Source organism: Lichenostomus cassidix, chromosome 1Ab (genome assembly GCF_008360975.1).
Source record: "Lichenostomus cassidix isolate B80296 chromosome 1Ab, HeHo_3.0, whole genome shotgun sequence".
Classification (NCBI taxonomy): Eukaryota; Metazoa; Chordata; class Aves; order Passeriformes; family Meliphagidae; genus Lichenostomus; species Lichenostomus cassidix.
The window spans coordinates 3,622,256-3,643,125 of NC_139481.1; the positions used below are offsets into that span (position 1 = coordinate 3,622,256).

General features: G+C 42.1%; 1 protein-coding gene across 1 annotated transcript in view; it reads right to left on the minus strand.

Annotated features, from left to right (window-relative positions):
* PKP2 (plakophilin 2) overlaps positions 1–13,076 on the minus strand; it is a 28,611-nt gene extending 15,535 nt beyond the window's left edge. The window contains exons 1-5 of the mRNA XM_085049496.1: positions 12,774–13,076; positions 7,065–7,177; positions 6,156–6,838; positions 4,096–4,234; positions 2,364–2,571 (exon numbers count right to left, since the gene is read on the minus strand). Of these exons, the coding sequence (XP_084905622.1) occupies positions 2,364–2,571; positions 4,096–4,234; positions 6,156–6,838; positions 7,065–7,177; positions 12,774–12,981 (1,351 nt within the window). The 5' untranslated portion in view covers positions 12,982–13,076. The remainder of the gene's footprint in view (positions 1–2,363; positions 2,572–4,095; positions 4,235–6,155; positions 6,839–7,064; positions 7,178–12,773) is intronic.
* Between the last annotated feature and the right edge of the window lie 7,794 nt (positions 13,077–20,870).

The window sequence follows — 20,870 nt, forward strand, 5'->3', positions numbered from 1 at the left end:
GAACTTCCTCATCTTCCTATTCTTTTGGCAGTTTTGGTACCGTGCTCCCCACACAGCAGTAGAAACAAAAAGCTTCCCTCAGCTGAGCTCAGACATCTTCATGAATGAACATTCCATGTTTTCAATCCTTGGCCAGGAGTCTTTCACTGCAGCTCAGTATTGTCAGGTATCAGGATGATTTCACTAATCTCTTATAGGGAAAGAAATTTAGCTAAATATCATCTCCCACTCTTGGAAGTCCCTGATTTGCAAAGCAGGCAAGGAATAGGTATGATGTGGAAAGACAACTGGACTTGCACTGAGTGGAAGGTGAAATCTTCCACATTAACCTTTTCCTGGAAGTGTTACAACTGCAGTGAAATTGCATTCATAGCTGTGACATTCCCCATGTCCTGCAGGAAGTCAAAGGCAATGCAAGAGGTGAAATTCATTCACTGAGAGCTCTGTAGGATCCTTGCAGCTTCCTTGCAGCATTTTAAAAAATGCATTAAAAAAGCATTTTTTAATGATTTGTTTGGAGATAAGGTCTGGACAGTAGCAGCCAACCAATTACTCATTTTCCAATGAGAAATTTTGCTATCCAGTGTTAGAAAAACTCGGTGATGAGCATCTCCTGTCTTCAGCAGATTTCCAGGAATTCAGCAACACAAGAATTGCTCAAGTGATGGCAAAAAGGAGCCCCAGTTGCATTTTCCCTGAGCTACCCAGTGCAGCTCCTCCTGGCTGCACATTTGGCTCTGGACAAAGCAAGAAATCCTTCTCTCCTGGTGTATTTTTAAAGCCATCCTCCGCAACTGATAGGCATGAAAGCACATCATAATATTTTGCTTTACACAAGCTGCATCATCCTGCTTGGCAGAAATATTTTCTTGGTGCCTCCTTTGTTTTGTGAATAAATATTCATGTTCAGTGGCAGCAGCAATTGCAGAAAGAAGATGTCCCTTCAGCCATTTCCACAGTGATGAAAGGGAAAGACAGTAATATTCACAATATCCGTGTGATTTATCAGGCACAGGCAACATTTTTGTCAGAAATGATGAAACTTCTAGCAAGGAAGGAAAGAGATTGGCTTTCTGGCCACTCCAGCCTCATTTTCAGTGCTTCCCTCCCTGGTCTGTAACAGCCCTGAGAGATAACACACTGTACAATAAATTACTGTGTGACCCAGCTCTGCAACTGATGAGTGTGAAAAACTTCCAAACATTTCAACGTTGCAGAGCTGTAGAACTGAGCCAAAAAAGAGCCAACAATACAAAGCTTTGTTCTCCAGCTCGGGGAGCAGAGGATTTCAAATACTTAAAAGAATGCAGAATTACAGAAGGTCCTGACATGCCTTTGCTCCAAAACAGGGCTGCTGGACACCTTCTGGATCTTTTCACACACAGCTCTCTTCATAAGATTTTGCTGCTGGTTATCTACTAAGATCACTTGGAATAAATTCCCATTCATTTATTTCTGTTTTCCCATTTATAAAACATCAGCCTGGCTCTTCCTTTGACTGCTAATTGGACAGAATGTGGGTCACAAGCAGTGCAACTCCAAGAGACACACTGTGGGCATTTCTGAACTGCAACCACAGATTTCTTTGGGAGTAATGCTGCACATTTTGTCTCACCACCTCTTCTGCTACTCTGAAGTACAAGAGGTGTAATTTGGGGCTCCTGATCCAAAGGGTTGGTCCTTCAGAGTTGAAATTGGAAATCAAAGGGTGAGAGCAGTGGCTCTGCAAGGGCAGAATGCAGAGTGCCACTCACTCCAGTGCTGCTGCTGTGGGATCTTCACAGTCTGATGGTTTCCTGGAGGAATTTTTTCCTCTGTGCACGAAAAGGAAGCAGAGCTTTCTGCTTGTTACAGATCTGAGCAGACAGACTGGGTGTAAACAGCTCAGAGCAGGAATCTGGGGCAGTGGAGCTCGTGGGAAATAGAACAATAATTTTCTGTCCATGGCTCATGACAGCTCTGGGTGATTCTCCAACAAGGAACTTCCACTAGGCGCTGCCAGCAGAGTCAGAAGATGAAGGCTGAGCTGCTGTGTAAGCAGCAAACATTAATTATGATCCCATGGGAGCCTCACTTTCTTTTCTGGAATATCGAGGACTTGAAGCTTCCTGCAAGCAGACTGACAGAATTTCTGAAGAAGCTTTAGGAGGGGAAGCTGCAGTGTCTAATCTCCTGTAATTGACTGAAAGTCCTGAGTAATGACCTCGGAATTTTACCCCACGGGAATTACTCAGAGTAGGTGAGTAAACCTCCTCAGAGTAGGTTTTGTATTCACTCACTAAACATGGCTTAAGCAAACAATCTGCACCTCTCCCTGAAAGCTTGTGAACTACTCAGAGCACTTGATGGAGAGCAAACACTACCTGTGATTTGTTTCTTGGTCTCTATATCCCTGGAGTGCCGCAGCAGGCGCAGCAGCACTGGGATCCCTTTCTGCTCTGACACCTCCAGCTTGTTGTCATTGTCCTCAAACACCAGATTTCTCAGAGCACCACACGCTGCCCGCTGAATGTCCTCGTTCTGAACCTCCAGGAGCTGCAGCAGTCTGGGGATGCCACCAAGGGAGAAAACCTGGGAGGGAAACAGAACACAGCAGAGAATAGTTAGATGCTGGAAATGACAAACTGCACTCTCCCCCTGCCCCAGCTAATGTTTAAATACTCACAGGGACTTCTTTCATTTGCTCCTGTTTGAGAGATTTGAAGCAGAGACCATTAATCATTTGGACAGAACTGTTAACTTCTGGGCTTTCCTGTGACTAATACTGAAAATCCACAACTGAGGGAGGCAGCATGTTTTCATAATTAATATCAGGCAATGACACCAAACCTCTTCCAGCTTTGCTGTGGATTTGTACTCTCTGACGAGACATTTAATCACTCTGCTTTTTAGCTTCTGTGTTGGTCAAATGAGTATTTGAGATTTAACTCTGGAACATTTATAAACAGGGTTGTTTTTTTTTTTCCTGATGAAAAGACAGTGTTCTTCCCAATGCATGTATTGAAAGTGTATTAAAAACCAATACATTATACTTTATATTATATACTACTATATATAGTAGTATATATATATATATATAACCAATACTACTATATATATATATATCCAATACTGCTATACTTTATACTTCTTAATTGTACCACACAGAGAAAAAATAGTAAACTAGTAAGCATCCAAATGTAGACCATTAGACTGGAAAGCCAGCTGTCTACTGAGCTACACACATTTAACAGAGACTACATTTTTTTTTTAATCTTCAGAAAATGAGGTTTTGGACCCAAATGAATGAAGGATTTAGATGTTATTTTAGCTGCATGGAAACAAATATTTTGTTGTGGCAAAGGAGGAATCCCCTGTGAGCTGGGATATGACACAAACAAGCCTTAGCTGACTCAGGAATGAATTTACTGTGGAAACAATCTCCCATTAATGAATGCACAATTGCTGATGATCTCCTCCAGCCTCTCTAAATGCCATATGGTTTTGTGGACAAACTCAGCCTTGTGCAGAACCAGCAGCATGTGAAAGGCTCAGAAATCTGATTCACCTGTTCTGACAGCGCAGGGTTTGATGGTAAAAGGAATTCAGTAGGACAGGCAGGTGTTGGCAACAGGAAAAAATGGAATTAGCAAAGCCTTTTGTCCTTCATGGAGTAAACTACACACCCTGCCAGCCTCTCTGGTTCACTGTAAAAAATCCACACTTTCCTGCTCAAAAAAGTGCTATTTCAATCTAATTTGCAGAGAATTTACAACAGCTATTGACTGGTCCTTCTACATTTTCACTAGTAGACAAAATTCACCACAATACTGAGGGACCAGAAGTTCACAAAAATAGCAAAAACACTGGTGCCTATCAAATAGCAGGGGGAACAGACCAAGAATGCAGGATGGAAGGCTAAAAAGGGACACAAGGGGGACAATGCCAATGTGAGTAAGTCTGATGGGCATCAAACAGAAAAACTCATCACAGGATATGGGGGATTGACAGGAAAATAGAAAACACATCGGTGCATTTTAGGAATAAATTGTAAAATGTTTTTTTCTATAATCAGAATGCTACCTGAGCAGAACTGGCACAAAAAGAACAACTTACTTTCCTTCTGGCATCTGCCTTTTGGAAGCACTCGTGCTGTATGAAAGTCACTGCAGCAAGAATCCTGGCTGGGGTTTGGGTGTTTTCACTCTTCAGGATGTTCACTGCTCTCTCCAGAGTCATCTCCACTTCTGGGCTCCTGAAAAGTATACAGACAGAGGAATTCCAGTGAAGCAAGACTGCAGGGAAGTTATCGTTCTTGTAAAACCAGGATTTTTGTATTTTCCAACAGAAACATTTGTATTTTCTTAGATTTTTGTTTTTTCCTTTCCAGTAGCAGAAAATATCATAATAGCTTTAAGAGATACTGATATTCTGGGGGAAAAGTCATAAATAGAAATGTGGTTCTGGAGGAAGCAAGTGATGCTTTAAGTTATAACAACAAAATGGAAATATTAATGGAAGTTTCTACCAGCGTTTCCATCCTTCCATCAGTGGATGAAAATATGATTATTTTCATATTTCTCCTTCCTTTCCTATAAAAGGAAGGATGAAGAAGTGGATGAAGATCAAAATAAAGCTCTAACCACATCAGAGTGCCTCTTGGTGATCATGAAGATACCTTGATGTTTTCCTCAGCAGTGTGATGATTTTTTTTATATTTGTCTTTATGCCTTTCATCAGTGTCTTAGCTCCCAGACTACATCTGTGCAGGACTCACTACCTGCTTTTTTCAAATGACAGAAGTTGTTCTGGTTTGAAATAGATGGGCAAAGCCTTTTTTTCAGGAGGGAAAAATAAAAATAAAAATACCATTCATTAAATTGAGTATGTAGAGAGCCTGGGGTAGTATTAAAAACATGTCACCACTTCTCTTCCAACTTCCAGCATGTTTGCTTAAAATGATTGTGTTAGACAACCATATAAAAAATGGAAAAAGAGGTCAGAAAACACATTTTTCCCCAGCAAATGGAACAGAAAACAATTAATGGCACAGTCAGGTGCATTAGCTCTGGGACAGGTGGTTATGCTCCCCAGACTTTTTGTTTACTTTTGGTTTCAAATCTGCTGCAACCAGATAAAAAGGAAAAAACAGAGAAAAAAAGCAACAAGAATGTGTGATGGAGCTAGCAGAGCTCTAAATTCAGACAGCAGCCTCAGAGCATGCAGGATCTCATGGCATGAGAAGCTCTGGGATTCACAGCAGTTTGTATTTATTCCAGGGATGGATGGTGCTACAGAGCTAAGAGCAATCTCTGTCTGTGTTTTACCTGAAGTTTATACAAACTAGGAGTTGTCCTTGAAACCATGAGGGATTAATAACTGGGAATTGTCACTCTGCCAAAGCTGCTCCACTGGTGGATTTCTGCCCTATTCTCATGAGAATCAATGTTGATATCATGCAGATTCCTGTGAGCACAAAATCTGCCAACACAATTCTGTGTAATGAGAATTAGGTTGCAAACTACTCAGTGACAATTTTTTTTCTCCTGATAAGATTAAGTTTTGGCAAAAGGAAGTCCCAAACTCCAGCAGGAGGTGCAGACACTGCACTGTACAAACACACAGGTTTTGTCTCCCTTTGCTGCACTGGAAGTGGATTTTCTGAAGCCAATCTACTTTGTGCTACTTCTACTTTCTATTAAAAAAGATTAATCCTTCATAAATGTGTGTGTGTGTGGAAGGATTGTTAACTGAAATCTTCACCCCTAAAACAAAATAAAGTTTGCTCTGAATAGGAGGGACTCCTTCAAGTGCTCTGCTGGCATCTGCTGCTCTCTCACCTGCCCAGCAGTGATATTTCATAACAATATCTCATAATCCTCTGCAGTGGTATTTCATATACTGGAATACAGTCATATACTGGAATACAGTCATATATTGGAATGTATTCATATACTGGAATATAGTCATATACTGGAATATAGTCATATACTGGAATATAGTCATATACTGGAATATAGTCATATACTGGAATATAGTCATATACTGGAATATAGTCATATACTGGAATTTCTGCACGCTGTTGGCTGCTGAACCAGAAGCAATCAGTTTAGTTTCCCCTTCCAAACAAAGCCACTCCTGCCAGCTGTGACAAGCAGCTCCTGCCCTGTGCTTACCCCATCTGGGATCCACTGAGGGTCACTTGCTCACTCTGCAGGAACCCATTTCTCCCTGCCGCAGCCACCGCAGCTGTCACTGCCATCCTCTTCCCGTCCGTCTCCGCGGTCACACTGCCCACTGACGCCGGCTGGGACACTTCCCTCCTGCTCTGGGCGTTCCTGAAGGTGCTGTGGTAGAAGCTGGACCTGCCAGACTGCCTGTTGTGTGACACACGGGACACCGTTGGGGACCTCACCTGTCCCACGGCGCTCTCGGCCGCCAGGTAGTTCTCCTTCTCCAGCAGGTTGCTCATGCTGCGGCTGCTGCCAGCCTGCTGGTGCAGGGGGACAGCGGGGTTGGGGACACCATCCAGGACAGCCTCAGTGGCAGTGCCCAGGCGGGACTGCCTCTTGAAGGAGCGTCCCCTGTGCACCGAGTCCCGCAGGGTGTAGCTGAGGATCTCGGAGCGAGCGTAGCGCGGAGGGACAGTGGATCTCAGGCTGTCACTGTGCCTCGTGGAGAAGCCACCTGGCATCCCTCCATCGTGGTGGAGATCGCTGGAGATGTAGGCCAGCCTCTCGGGGTGTCGCTGGGGGGACACCTCCAGTCTCCTCAGGGGTTGTCTCTGGGCTCTCTCCTCCATGGTCCTGTAAGCCAGCCTCGTCCCCCAGCCGTTGCTGTAGGAGGATGGGGAGGCAATCTGCTCGAGGGGACAAACAGGAGTCACAGTAAATCCCAGCAATCAGGGGGAGCAGCAAAGAAATCACACCAAAAAAGGGAAAAACTGTACAGGTTTTGAGAAGAAAACCAACAACCAACCAAACTTCGTAACACCATCAAAATGCTATTATCCGTGGTGACAAAACTAATAAACGATGCATGTTTATATTAAATATGTTTCTTTCTACTCATTGTTTTTTCCTCACCTGGTTTGCCTGGTAATACGAGAAGCTGTAGGGAGACGTTGGTGCAAAATCATTCTCAGTGATGCCCATGTTGTAGACCCGCTCAGGAACACTGGCTGCACGGTGCAGGCTGCCTGCAACCAAAAACTGGTGTGAGTAACATCCTAAAAAACATGGGATTGTGGTAAAGGACAATATACAGTGCTAGGGAAAGGCAGCAGTCAGCACTGCCATTAATATGTGTATTATTATATATTATTTATATATAAGCTGAAAATTGAACGTGAAAATGGAAGGATATTTGCATTTTCCTGACATTACAAGCCATTTTTTCCAGTTCCCTATATACTTTACTCAAGAGTTTGAGGCTTAATTCAATCGCAGTTATTTTGCCTGTACAGTCAGACTTTCCAGTTCTCTCATTTAGGCAGATTTGAACAGGCAGGAGGGGATTTGTTGGGACAGATATTCACTGGAACTTTGCGTCATGAGAGTGGAATGGTGCAGTTTGGTCAAACTCATGACTTGGATTGCAATAATTCCTCAGTGACACTACAAGGTTACCACAGCCTGAGGGTTACCTGAGTACAGGGGAAGAGGAAACTCTTCTTATACTGCAAAAATTCCCAGAAATGTTCACCAACATCCCAAATCTATAAATTTATTTAAACATCTCATCTGTGTCATGTAATTCCCATTAAAACGTACTTTTTCAGGTGCCTAGAAAGAGTGCATCTCATCTGTCTGCTGGCTTTTTAAAGATTCACTTTCTTCATTGCTGCATACTAAAGTACTTTGCTATAACTCTTGAAATAGAAATACTTTTAAATTTCTATTTCTTTACAATTAGTATTTTTGTCCCTGTTTGCTATACTTAGTGAGAAAGTACTCAGTTGTTTTATCTATTTAGGGCATAAAAATCCTTTGATTTATAAAAACCCATAAAAATCCAAGTAATTTCTGTGTGTGTTAGATAACTCTAAACTTGCCTTTACTAAAAACAAAAATACAAAAATGAAAATAAGTTAAAAATAACAAGGCCATCTATTAACTGGTTGGGGAAAAACTACATTTTTCTCAGTTCCATCCTTGCAAAAGCAAAATACAGCCAATCAAAAATTGTACCATGCAGTCATTTTTCAGATAGTCCTTTTTTTTCCATCTTCAGTCTCCCTGTAAAACTCTCCATCAGTAAAAACTTTTCTCTTTCACAGACAAACACAGTGCGTGTCAACCTATGGAATTTCCCTCTGCAGTTATCTCCTGATTGCTCTTATCACATCAGTCAATTATTCTGCTGGCCTTTTACCTCTAGATTTATGAGGCAGACATAAAAGGCATTTCTTTTTACTGTGAGCTGTTTTCTTGTGCCAAAAGCCAGTGTGTGAAAGGGAAAAAGGGGAACTGAAATGCTGGGTGAGATGCAGAATAAGTTATCTGATCAGAACTTGCCATCAAGGCTTCCTTCACACTAAAAATACTTTACAAAAACCTCAGATATATTCAGTGGACTGTTTTGGTTTTGCTTTTTAAAAAAGCCATGAATTATTCTTTTTTAATTTCTACTATGGTCTCATTTACTATCAGGACTGATATTTTCTAACTGTGACTCTCAATTTCTATTATGGTCTCATTTACTGTCAGGACTGACATTTTCTAACTGTGATTCTCAGTGTTTTAAGTCTCACAAAAGCTCTCTTTGGGAAATATGCAGATAATTCAGTTACTCATCTATAGGGACAAACACTACTGGAGAGGCTGTAGGACACCACATTTAATTTCCAGCAGCCAGGCAGGAAAAAATGGGTTTTTTTCCAGGCTCTGCATCATGTCTGTCAACCCATGAGGGTATTTTGGAGAAGTCAGGCAGCAGCAGACACCCACTGTGGTGACACAATGGAGTGGAAATGTTTATCAGTCAATAACTCTCCCTGGCAATATGAACTGAAGCAGCTCAGGAATGCTCTGGCTGTGCTCAGGGGAGGAGGTGAACTGAACCTCTCCATGCCTAAAATAAAAGCTGTGCAGAAGTCATCTGATATTGCAACTGCTGGAAGAAAGTTTTGAGATTGGGAAAAAATAATTTCAGTATCAGGAGGTAGCAAACTGTACAGATGATTGAGCAAAAATCCCATTTGTCTGCACAGAGATTGTTCTCAAGGCCTCTCTGCTGCCCTGGATGTGATAGCAGTCAGGATGGACTGAGATGTGACATTTAATAATGGCATTGGTAGCAAAACCATCACTGAACCACTTCATCTCAACTCAAAGAGCTTTCCTTTCCTTTCCTTTCCTTTCCTTTCCTTTCCTTTCCTTTCCTTTCCTTTCCTTTCCTTTCCTTTCCTTTCCTTTCCTTTCCTTTCCTTTCCATCACTGCCAGCACATGCCTCATGCTACAGGAATCTTTCTAACATTTTGTGTTGGTCAGTATATTTACCAAAGGTTTCAGATTTAAGAAAAAGATTGCTTCTGGCTCAGGAAGCAGAGGTGAGGAATGTAAGAAAACCAACAAAAATTCAAAGTCAACATGGATATTTTTTCTCCTTCTTTAGCCCTCAAAGATATAAACAGAAAATGACTATAAAGCAGCTAACATGGTCAGCATTCTGCAAAATAGAAGGCTAAGGGCAGAAAAGTGCCCTGAGTCCCTAAAAGCCAGTGGAACAAGAAAATACTAAGAATTTTAGGAATTAATAAATGAGAGGAATAAACAAGGCTGTGATTTCCACCGTTTCACATCTGATGCTGTTTATTTGGCAATCCCATAAGAATGAATTCTGGGGTTTTGTTTCTTTTCTTTTTTTTAATAAACACGCTGTGTTTATAAAACTTGTCAGAGAAAGAACAGCCAGCAGTTCATCAGGCCATTTGGTTTTGTACAATACATGACTCAGTTCTGCCCTCCTTTTTTTACAGTGAGGATCTGATAAGGATGGATTAAAAAGCCAATCAAAATCCAAAAGGAACAAGATCAGAGGCAAGCAGACTCATAAACGGAATAAAGTTTAAAAGATTCCTAATAAAGTTTAAATGATTCCTAAAATGTACACAAAATAAAAACAACAGATGCCACGAAATAAATAATTAAATATATGATTCTGAATGCCACTTTTTCTTTGATAAGGTGGAACTTCCTCCCATTCCATTTCCATCCTTAAATGGCATCCAGAAATTTGATATGACTGCTTTAGCTGTCCAAAACTTTTAAGGGCAGAGCAAACTTTAATTTATAAAGGCTCAGCAATGGATAAACTGCACAAGTTGCAGCTGTTGTTGAACTTCTTGAGAAGTTATTAACCAAGCTTGACAACATCTTGAAAAGAGCTGAAGCCACATGGAACTGCAATCATCTGGCAGCAGGTGGAATCCCCAGATCTCAGGATTTCTGAATTTCAATGATTAAAAAGAGCTTCCAAAAGGGGGAAAGAAGCATGAAATAGCAAACAACATGGAGGTAGGAGGCAAAAATCAGTTTTTCCATTTAAAAGCAGTGCTGAAGGCTAAGCAAACACCTTTAATTTCAAACTCTACGGATAAATTTCGCTGGCTGACAAACCACTTCTTGTGGCTTCCCAGTCTGCAGAGCAGCCAGTAGAAAATGGGTGTGCACAGATGCCACTGGGCAAGACCTTTCCTCCCCCTGCCTTTCCCTACCCAGTGGCTATGTGCCTGGCTAATTTTAGGCACACATGAGCACGGTGGTTAGCTATGCACTAAGTACCTTGCTGAGAGGCTGAAACGCTCTGCAGACACAAGTTACATCACAGGGCTGCTCCTGCTGCCTCTAAACCTCTGTAATCCTCCCCTGGAAATGCAAACAGTGTGGGACCCTTGAGGAAAGCAGCCAGAAAAGGGCTGCACTTCACAGAAATGGATGGTTTTGCAGGAAAAAGAGGGTGTATTTTTTAAAAGTGTCCCGCATGTAAGAATTCAAATGTTTCTCAAAGCATAGTCCATTTCTGAACAAGTCTGTATAGAAGCACTTTGGGACACACATGCACGTAGGTGTGGATTTTTCAGGAAATTCAACATGTTAAATGCAAGATTGTCTATGATTCACATTATATATTATATATATATATATATATTCATGAAATGCATTCCAGTTTCAATTCTTTTTTCCCAAGTTTTGCAGTGAGACTGAAAAGCACACAGCAACTTGGCCGTAAGAAGTTGAAAGAAGAGAAGTCCATTTTATGGGTGAATAAGACAGGTAACAGGCATGTCACTTGCCACTCCCCATCCTGAAGTTTACAAGTTTTGGTGTCTCAGAAATGCAAGGGAATCAAACGCTTTAGAAAAACAAACAAACCAAGATAACTATCCCCAAAACATCAGGTCTGTTAATATATTCCAGAGAAGCCAAAACAATTTGAGAGCTCAAAAACTCTATGAAAATGCTCTGTTTTCATACTGTTTTATGCCTGTTTTAGAGACACGAGCTCAGGTTCATGACACTGTATCTTTTACAAACTATTGCTCAAAAAGCTTTTTGCAGGCTCTCTGTTGAGAGAAAAAGAAATTAAGTTAAACTCTAAGTGTTTAAAAACAGTATTTAAATGACAGCAGCCAAGCTAAGGACTTGTATGTTGCTCTGCACCTTGCACACCTGTTTATGGGATTTGCATAGCTGAATTCTACAAGCAGAATTTGTATGAGTTTTTTGTCATGAGGTGTTTTTAAACAGAGGCCAGACAGAGAACAAGAAAATATTTGTCTGCCTGACAAGATAGGTGAGTGAACTGTGTGGTTATAAAGACTTTAGTCTCACAGCTTTTAGCAAATGAAAGGTGACAACTGCTTTAAGGACAACTGAGCAACAGGACATGTAACCTGTAAGCCACTTGTATCTTCCTATTTAAAAACAAAATTAAAGTTTCATGGAATATAAAGCTTTCATGAATAGCTAAGACTGAACCCCTCGAGCATCTTGCCTTCAACCCTCAGCAGCTGGCAGTCACCCTGGGGGTTTCTGATGCTGCAGCCAGGCTCTGCTCAGGACACAAGGTGTGACTGCAGACTTCCTGACGGGTTTGCCCTTCTGGCTAACAGCTCTGGGAAGCAAAGGATGATTGACGTCAGTTTGTACCACGCATGCCAAAGAACTGGGCAAATAATGTCCGACAGCATTATCGTGCTGTGTTTCCCATTCATGCCTTTCCTAGAGTTACTTTTCCAAACTTCCTTTTAAGTTTGGTTGTTCTTTTTCTTACTTTTTTTTATAAATTCACTGCTAAGCAAGGCAAAACGTTTACTACGCTTCTTCCCATTCTACTTCGCAAACAGAGCCAGTGAGCAAAGCTAAAGGCATTAAAATAAAGCCATGAAGGGGCTGTTGGATGAGAATTTCGGCTCAGTTCGCCTTTCGGGCAGTGCAGAGCCGGGAGCGGCTCCGCCACGAGTTACGGGAGAGGCTGGGAGGGACAAACTCCTGACTCGCTGCGGTGCGGAAAGAGAAAAGGGAGAGGCGACAGAGCCACGACTTTCTGCTCGAGCTGTCCGCACGTCCCAGGGCCGGGAAGTCGCGGTTATGGGGCCAGCCGGGTGCGCTCCCGGAGCAGTGTCCCTGTCCCTGTCCCATCCCCGAGCAGTGTCCCTATCCCAGAGCCGTGTCCCTGTCCCATCCCGGAGCCGTGTCCCTGTCCCTGTCCCTTCCCGGAGCCGTGTCCCTGTCCCTTCCCGGAGCGGTGTCCCTGTCCCTCCGTTCCCCGGTCCCGGCCGGTCACTCACCATTGTAGAGCGAGCCGCGGCTCTTCCTGGCCAGCGTCTGCTGGACCTGCCGGTGGATGCGCAGCGCCTTCTCCTCGCCGGCGCGCTCTCCGGACAGCTTGAGCCGCTCGTCGGAGGGCAGCGCCAGGCTGGAGCTGTCCAGCTCGCCCAGGATCTGCTGGCCCAGCACGGTGCGGATGTAGCCCTGCTCGGGCCCGCGGCCGGCCATGGGCTCGGCGGGCTGCGCTCCGCTCCGCAGACCTGCTGCGCCTCCGCCCGCCGCACAGGTGCCAGCACGGCCCCGCTCCGCCCCGGACACCGCCCTGCCCTGCTCTCCCCTCCCTCCTTTCCCTTCCCTTCCCTTCCTTTCCCTTGCCCTGCCCGCCCCTCGCCGCTATTCCCCTCCCCTCCCCTGCCCTGCCCTGCCCGCCGGGGTGAAGGGTCCGGCAGGGCTGCCCAGCCCAGCCCAGCCCAGCCCAGCCCAGCTCAGCCCATCGCAGCCCATCGCCTCCGGGAAGTGCTCCTGTCCTCGTCCTGCTGCCGGGGCAGTCCCGGAGCGGCCGGGCTGGGCTGGGATTGTGCCTTGGTGTGTTTGTGTCGCACCTGCCGGGACACCGAGTTCCCGTGGCACACGTACCCAGCCCCGCAGCAAACACACCACTCGCTTTAGACATATCTATCTATATCTCTTTGTATATCAATATCTATATCTGTGTCTAATCTATATCTATATCTATATCGATCATCTATATCTATATCTATATCTATATCTATATCATCTATATCTATATCTATATATATATCATCTATATTTATATATCATTACCTGTATCTATCATTATCTATATCTATCATTATCTATATCTATCTGTATCTACATCTATATCATCTATATCTATCTCTATCTATATCTATCATCTATCTATATCATCTATATTTATACCTATGTCTGTATCTATCTGCATTTGTATCTATATCTGTATCTATATATCTATATATATCTATATATATATATCTATATATCAATATCATCTATATCTATATCTGTATATCCATATATCCATATATCATCTATATATCATCTATATGTCATCTATATATCATCTATATATCATCTATATATCTATATATCTATATATCTATATATCTATATATCTATATATCTATATATCTAATCTCTATCTGTATCTAATCTATATATCTCAGCAGGAATTTGTGGAGAGGAGGAAAAGGGAGGTTTGGCAGAGCTGCAGATAACAGTGGCTCCTCAGGCATGCAGCTTTTTTTTGTGGGGCAGTAGGACAGGACTGCCTTGCACCGTGACCTGTGTAATCATACACTCCTGAGGAATATCGACAGAATTAGGATGGGCAGGAAATAATTGTAACCGAAAAGCACAAAGGTAAAAAAAGAAAAAAAAAGAAAAAAGAAGGAACGGACAGGATAGGGCAGGAAAAACAATGGGGAAGACACATCACAGCCAGAAAGGAATGTAAACTATGTCAGAAGCTGTGTTGGAGCCTTTTGCTGCCATCCAGGCAGTCACAAAAGCATTTCCAGTAAACAATAGATTCTACATTCTCGGGCAGTATGAGTGAGGAGATTAGGAATAGTCTAAAAAATGTGAAACATTTCCTCCCCTCCTCCTTTTCCCTGCCCTCTTCTCCATTCCCCAACTCCAGCACAGACAGGAATTCTGGATAGTTTTTATAATCAATACCAAGTGGGTTTCACACAAAAAATGCACCTGAAATGGATTCAATATTTAGAAAATACTCTTGTTTTGGGTGTCCTCAGATGCCACTGACACCACAGAGAGGTTTACAAGTTCTTGGCAAGTTGTCTTTGCCTCTGTTGGAAGAATTGATTTGTTATTTACTTTATCTAGCAAATATGTGCATTTATTTGTGCTTGTGAGGTCCGTGGCAAAAGAAAGAGCAGCTTGCTCTGGGCTTTAAAATCTTTAATTAGATTTCTGGGATGGATTTCTCTCCTTGTAACTAGGAATGCTGACTGGGAAGCTGGGGGTGGGGGGAGAGAGGAGAAAGAAAGAATTTTGCCTGCACAGCAATTCAGAAAAAGCTTAGCCAAGATCTGAAATAGAAATGATTTGAAGTTTTTTCTTAGCTGAACAAAATAAATATCATATAACTGATTGCATTTCCTTGAAGTTGATTTATTTTGGATTAATATCCCTTCTTGACTGAATGAAAAAAAAAAAAAAGCCCCAAGTCTTTCGAGAGAGAAATACTTCAGCAGTGTCATTTGCAGATGGAAAGCAACATAGCTGGGATTATCCCTAAAAATATTGCAAGTTGTGATATTTGCTCATTAGACTTTTGAAAAAGAGAGTTAATTACGATGTAAATGGTGATTCAGGGATGTGAAACCTCATATAAAAACATTTGCTTTCAGCCCAGCGTCTGATGGAGTCAAGCAGATCAGGAAACCAGATTATTTTTTTAATAAGACTTATTTCTTATTCTTACCAGATGTGCTTGGCCTAAACCACACAACCTTTCTCCATCAGAAGTTTCCCACCAGTAATATTTATATAAAAGTTGCGGTAATTAGTTCTTTTGGTCTTTTTTATTTCCTTCCCTGTCCCCCTCTCTCTGTGTCAGGATTTTTGGACCCAGGTGGGTTTGCAGCCTGGGCAGAGATGATTTTCAGCTGTAGGAAGCTGATGTAAATATGAACATTGATGGTTTCAGTTTAAATGTGAAACAGCATCCTAAACACCTCCAGAAATCAAGTGTGTTAACCCCAGAAGCACAGAGGACACGAAGTGCCTTTCATTCAGATTCGGATTTCTCCCTTTTTTAATTTTGGATCCTGTTTCTGAACGTTTTACACGCAAGTTCAGGTTAGTCAGGACGAGCAGGGAGTTTTCCACACGTGTTCTCTTCCCTTTGGCTGGGTTGAAGCTTTGGGAGGAGCGAGAGGCCACAGTGCCACCGCGTGTTCCCTGGCTGGAAAGGCACAGCCCGAACTGCTCCTCGGCAGCTCCTGGGAAAAAAACCCTCAATTTTGTTCGTATTTTCTCCCAGTACCTTTTTTTTTTTTTTTTTTTTTTCCTGTAATTTTTTTTGTTTTCACTTAGCATCATTTTTGGAAACAGAGAAGCAGAAGATCATCTATTTGGTCCTGTAGGATAATTTAAATATTTTTTTCAGAGACACTTAGAGGGAAAGTGCTACTTTTCCATGGGTAAAATGAGTGTACAGCAGTTCTCTGCCTGCAGGAGATATAGCAATAAAGGAAGTAAGAGCTGTGATTGAGACTCTCCCCTGACCTAGGCAGAGTTCAAAGGAGCAGCAGCTTGCCTGAGGAAAGGAAAATCACAATCACACACACACATGGTGAAAATAATTGTCACTGAGATGTCACAAACCTTCACTCACCTCGATGAGGTGGGTGTGGAACTGCTGGGTTTGAAAATCCAGGGCACAGCCTGGAGCTGAATAAATGACTTGAGGAATGTCCTACCAAAACTACCTTGTGGCCATGAGCTTTGTGTCTCAGGAGAGCCAAGGACTGCAGGTGACAGTGGCTTTTGTTGTGTTGTGTTTTGGGACAGGACTCACTTCCACCTGACCTTGTTAGTAAAGCCCTGTTTATTTTTATTTTATCAATCTGTTTATTTTTATCAATCTCTATTTGAGATAAAATAAATAATTTTATTTTCTTTTTATTTTATCAATCCGTTTATTTTTATTTTATCAATCTCCATTTGTTTCTTCTGCAGATGGGAGAGAAAAGGGAGATGTGTTGGTGAGGCTGCCCTCGAGTACAGTGACATCTGTGGATGAAACAGCAGCAGCAGAGGGAACTAAGATAAAGTTTTTAGCATGCCTGAGATGAGTTTGTAACCCTCATCTTTTGGGAGATTCCCCAGCTGGATCCTGGGGATGTTGTCCTTGTTAGTGAGCTCCTCTTCACTCTGTGGCTAAGGCACAGTCTGGCTGCACAGCCCCATTGGGAAGCTATTTTTCAGTGAGTAAGAACGGAGCAGACAGCATTAATGTGATTTTTCCATCTCCCAGCTGATCCTTTATGTTCACACCCTGACCTGGAGCTGGGCTGACCAGCAGGCTCAGGGGGAAGGTGGCAGAGCCCATGCTGTCCCAGCCAGTCAATATCTGGTGGATAACATCCCCTGACTGTGCTCTCCTCACCCAATTTATCCCAGCAGGCTCAAGGCTTGCTGGCAAAGCAGACACAGCTGAGCAGCAGGAAACAGGGGCAAAGCTGGTAATGCTGCATTTAGGCATCAATAAAGGAGCAGCATGGTCCTGTCTGGGTGTTGGACTGCTTGCTGCCTGAGGTTTGTTCTCTTGTCCCCATTTCTTTTCTTTCCAAGTCCCTGAGCTCTGTTTTATCCTATAATTTCTGGACTCTGGCTTTAACAATCAAGTGCAATGCTTTGAAAGTGTGGTGTTCCTTTTCTTTGTTTTTTCTTTTTTCTAATTTTTTTTCCTTGTCTTTTTTTTTTTTTCCCTTGTCTTTTTTTTTCCCTTTCTTCTTTTTCAGTCTCAGAGATGCACCTACCCACTTTGTGGAACAAAGGTTAAGGTTCTTGAGTCATCTGGGTGCTGGGAAAACAGCCAGGAAAGATCCAGGAAGACAAATTCAAATGCTCTTATCAGACACTGAGCTATAAAGAGCAGCAGCGCAATGTGACTTGTTCTCAAGGTTTGGAATGAAAGGAATGAAGTGGAGCTAATTTCAGGAAGCTGCAATCGCTGCTTTGAGTAACACATTTATTCAGTTGTCTCAGGTGTGGATGCTCTCCATGCTTTAGTATTTTGGTCACTGAAGTGCATCAATATTCTGTATATGTAGGTGGGAGTAGAAATACTCTGAAAGTGAGGATGTAGGAGTTTATTTGTGTTTATTTGAGCTGTTATTGCCTGCAGGATCACCCAGAGGCTCTGAATTTTATCAGGGTCCTCTTGCATTAGGAGCTGCAAGTGTGAGAGATTTTTTACTCCACCCTGTGCTACAAGTAAATAATATATCTGAAGGAGTGATGTCTCAGCCTTGTGTACAAGTCAGGGATGGAGGAATTCAATGTAATTCCTGAAGAAATGTGGTATCCCAGAAATTGAAAACCATCTCTTATTTTTCAGCTCCTAATTTTGAAAGGTGTGAGGTGAGGTTATGGAGGACAATATTCGAGCAACATTTTAAAACACTCTTTCTTTCTTGTGTTAGGAGAAGGGCTTTTATTAGTGATATTTCCCCCATCAAAGTACTCTTTGAGATAAAGCTAAAGTCTTTTAAAAATAAGAACTGTCAACACCTGTCCTCCAGGCAAAATGAAAATCATTACTTTCATTAAAAGATCCTAATTTCTTTTCCTATTATACATAGCAAAGTTGTAGAAATCAGTGCTAAGGGGACTTGAGGAGAATATTGACTAATTATCTGCTGTAAAACAGGATTAACTGCATCCAGAATAACAGAGATATCTTCCTAATCTGCTTTTAATATCTGACTTAATGCATGATGGGAGGCTATTATCATATTTATCCACAACCTGAGGATGCACCCATAAAGAACCTGTTATCACTGACACTTGGCCAGCAAGAACTGCTGTTGAGAGCTGCTCTATGAGCTCCATGATACCCCAACAGGTTGGTTTTTTTTGGGAATTTTCTTTTGGATCAATCAAATTGATTAACATTTTATGGGCACACTTTTTGTAAGTGAAGTCAGGAAAAATACAGTCCACTCGATCCTAACTGCAAACAGGTTTGCAGTATAAAAAGCTGCCTGGTTCCCTAAACATTTTAATTTTTTTAAACTCTTTTTAGGTGTTGCTGTTTGCCTAGACAGTGGTGGGTATAACACAATAATGGTTTTCCCCAATTCATTTGAATGATACCTTTTTGCATGACTATTGCCCTTCTGTAATAGGAAATACATCTTAATTACAGGGTGTGAGAAGATTCATTCCCTTTCATGTTGTTCCAAAATGCTGGATGATAATTTCACCTGATGTAACCCATTTTTTGATATTATTAAAAAAAAGAAAAACAAGAATAAGAGTTTCTTATTCATCCTCTCTGCGCTGCTGATTATACAGTTCACTATGACGTTCCTCTGAAATTGGTTTTCCAGGCTGAAAAGTCCCAACCTTTTCATCTCACTTTGCATGCAAATTGTCTCAGACTGTAGGTCAGCTTTATCAGCCTTGCATTTCCTCGCTCAGCTCTACAATTTTGAAGATGGGATGCCAGAACTGCACACACTATTCAAGACATCTTGGACTTACACAGTGATATATTCATTATTTCCTTTTTTTCCCCCTTCCCTATTCTGCACCTAATAATTCCTTTATGTTCAGTTAGCATTTTTGGCTGCTTCTAAACTGACATTTTGAAGTCAAACACTAGTGCAGAGGAGTTTTTTTTTGGCCTTTACACTTTCTGCAAGAATGTTGAATATAAACACATTTTAGAGGCTATTCCAGAGTTAGTCCTTGATAGCAACATAGTGACACGAGCCAAAAATACCACTGGGAGGAGTCAGAAGCAGAGTTGCCTGATTAGCTTATCCATGAAATGTTCCTGTGGAGTGTCTAAAAATACCCCAGTGACATTTAAATCGACATAGGAGTAATTAAATCCTACTATTATTATGGAATCTCCAGTCCTGGCAGACTCTCTGGAAGTGATTTTTCCCTAATTTGTTGCTGTGGTTAACTGTCCTGATCTTGACCTGGATTAGTGGTCGTGTAGAATTTGCCTTGAGAGTTGCTTTTAAACATTTTGCCTGACCCATCTGTGTGAGATTTGAGATTTACGATTGGAAATTAAACCACTGCTGGAGTTTTGGTGGTTTTGCAAGGTGTCCTCGGGGCTTTAATGATGGAGGTCAAGAGTGTGAACACACAGCTGAAATTTGTGAAGAGTCTAAAGGAGCTAAACTGAAATATTCATTAGAAACACATCTCTTACCTGTAGAGAGCAAGTGATGGAAGAAATCCAAACCTAGATTGCTTGCTTTGTTCCAAAATCCAAACCTAGATTGCTTGCTTGCAAAGTGTTTTCCATGAATTCATGACCCAAACTGCAGAGTTTCACCCAAACACACAGTTTGGCACCCAGAGCCCTCCAGCCATCTGAAAAATGTTTTCCAGGGATTCCTGAACCAAACTGCACAGCTTCACCAAACAGTTTGGCACCTAGAGCCCTCCAGCCATCTGAAAAATGTTTTCCCTGAATTCATGACCCAAACTGCACAGCTTCACCCAAACAGTTTGGCACCCAGAGCCCTCCAGCCATCTGAAAAGTGTTTTCCCTGAATTCATGAACCAAACTGCACAGCTTCACCAAACACACAGTTTGGCACCTCCAGCCATCTGCAAATGAGATGAACCTCGGGGATTTCTCACAAATTCTGTAGCTGTGGCTTGGTCAATATACTCAAAACCACTTTTATTTCTACCCTTTGCTCCCTTGTTGCATAATAAATTCATAAATTCGGGAGCTCAGCACAGCTCCTGCCAGCTGTGAGTGCAGATGTGGCTCTGGACAGGGAAATCTCTCTGTCCCTCTCAGTTGTTCTTGCTCTGTGTCTCTCAAGTCAACTGGCACTTTAATATCAGCAGATTTGGATGCTGCTGCTTCTTTTGCCAGTTTGTGGGATCTTATAGATAAATCAGAGCAATATGTGCTCTCTGCAGTGTCCTGTTTCATTTTTGGTTTGATGGAAATTGTAATGAGGAATTTCCTTCTCTTGCATGCTTTAAATTAAATATCCTGTGCCAGCAGACAGTGGATTTCAACTCCTCTTTGTCAACTCCAGACAATAATTCCAAATGGAAGAATGAGATACAGAGCTTCCTGAAAATCCAGCAGACAGTGGATTTCACTCCTCTTTGTCCACTCCAGACAATAATTCCAAATGGAACAATGAGATACAGTGCTTCCTGAAAATCTGAAGTAATCATTCCAAATGTCTCCCTCAAGTGAAGCCACTGGCAGAAATGCAGATACAGCATGGATGAATATTGTCTTGGCCTCCACTGAATCTCTTTCATTTGGTTTTGGCAATACATTTAGATTTTTTAAAAATGAATCAGTCAGTCTCTCCACAATCTGAATCCAG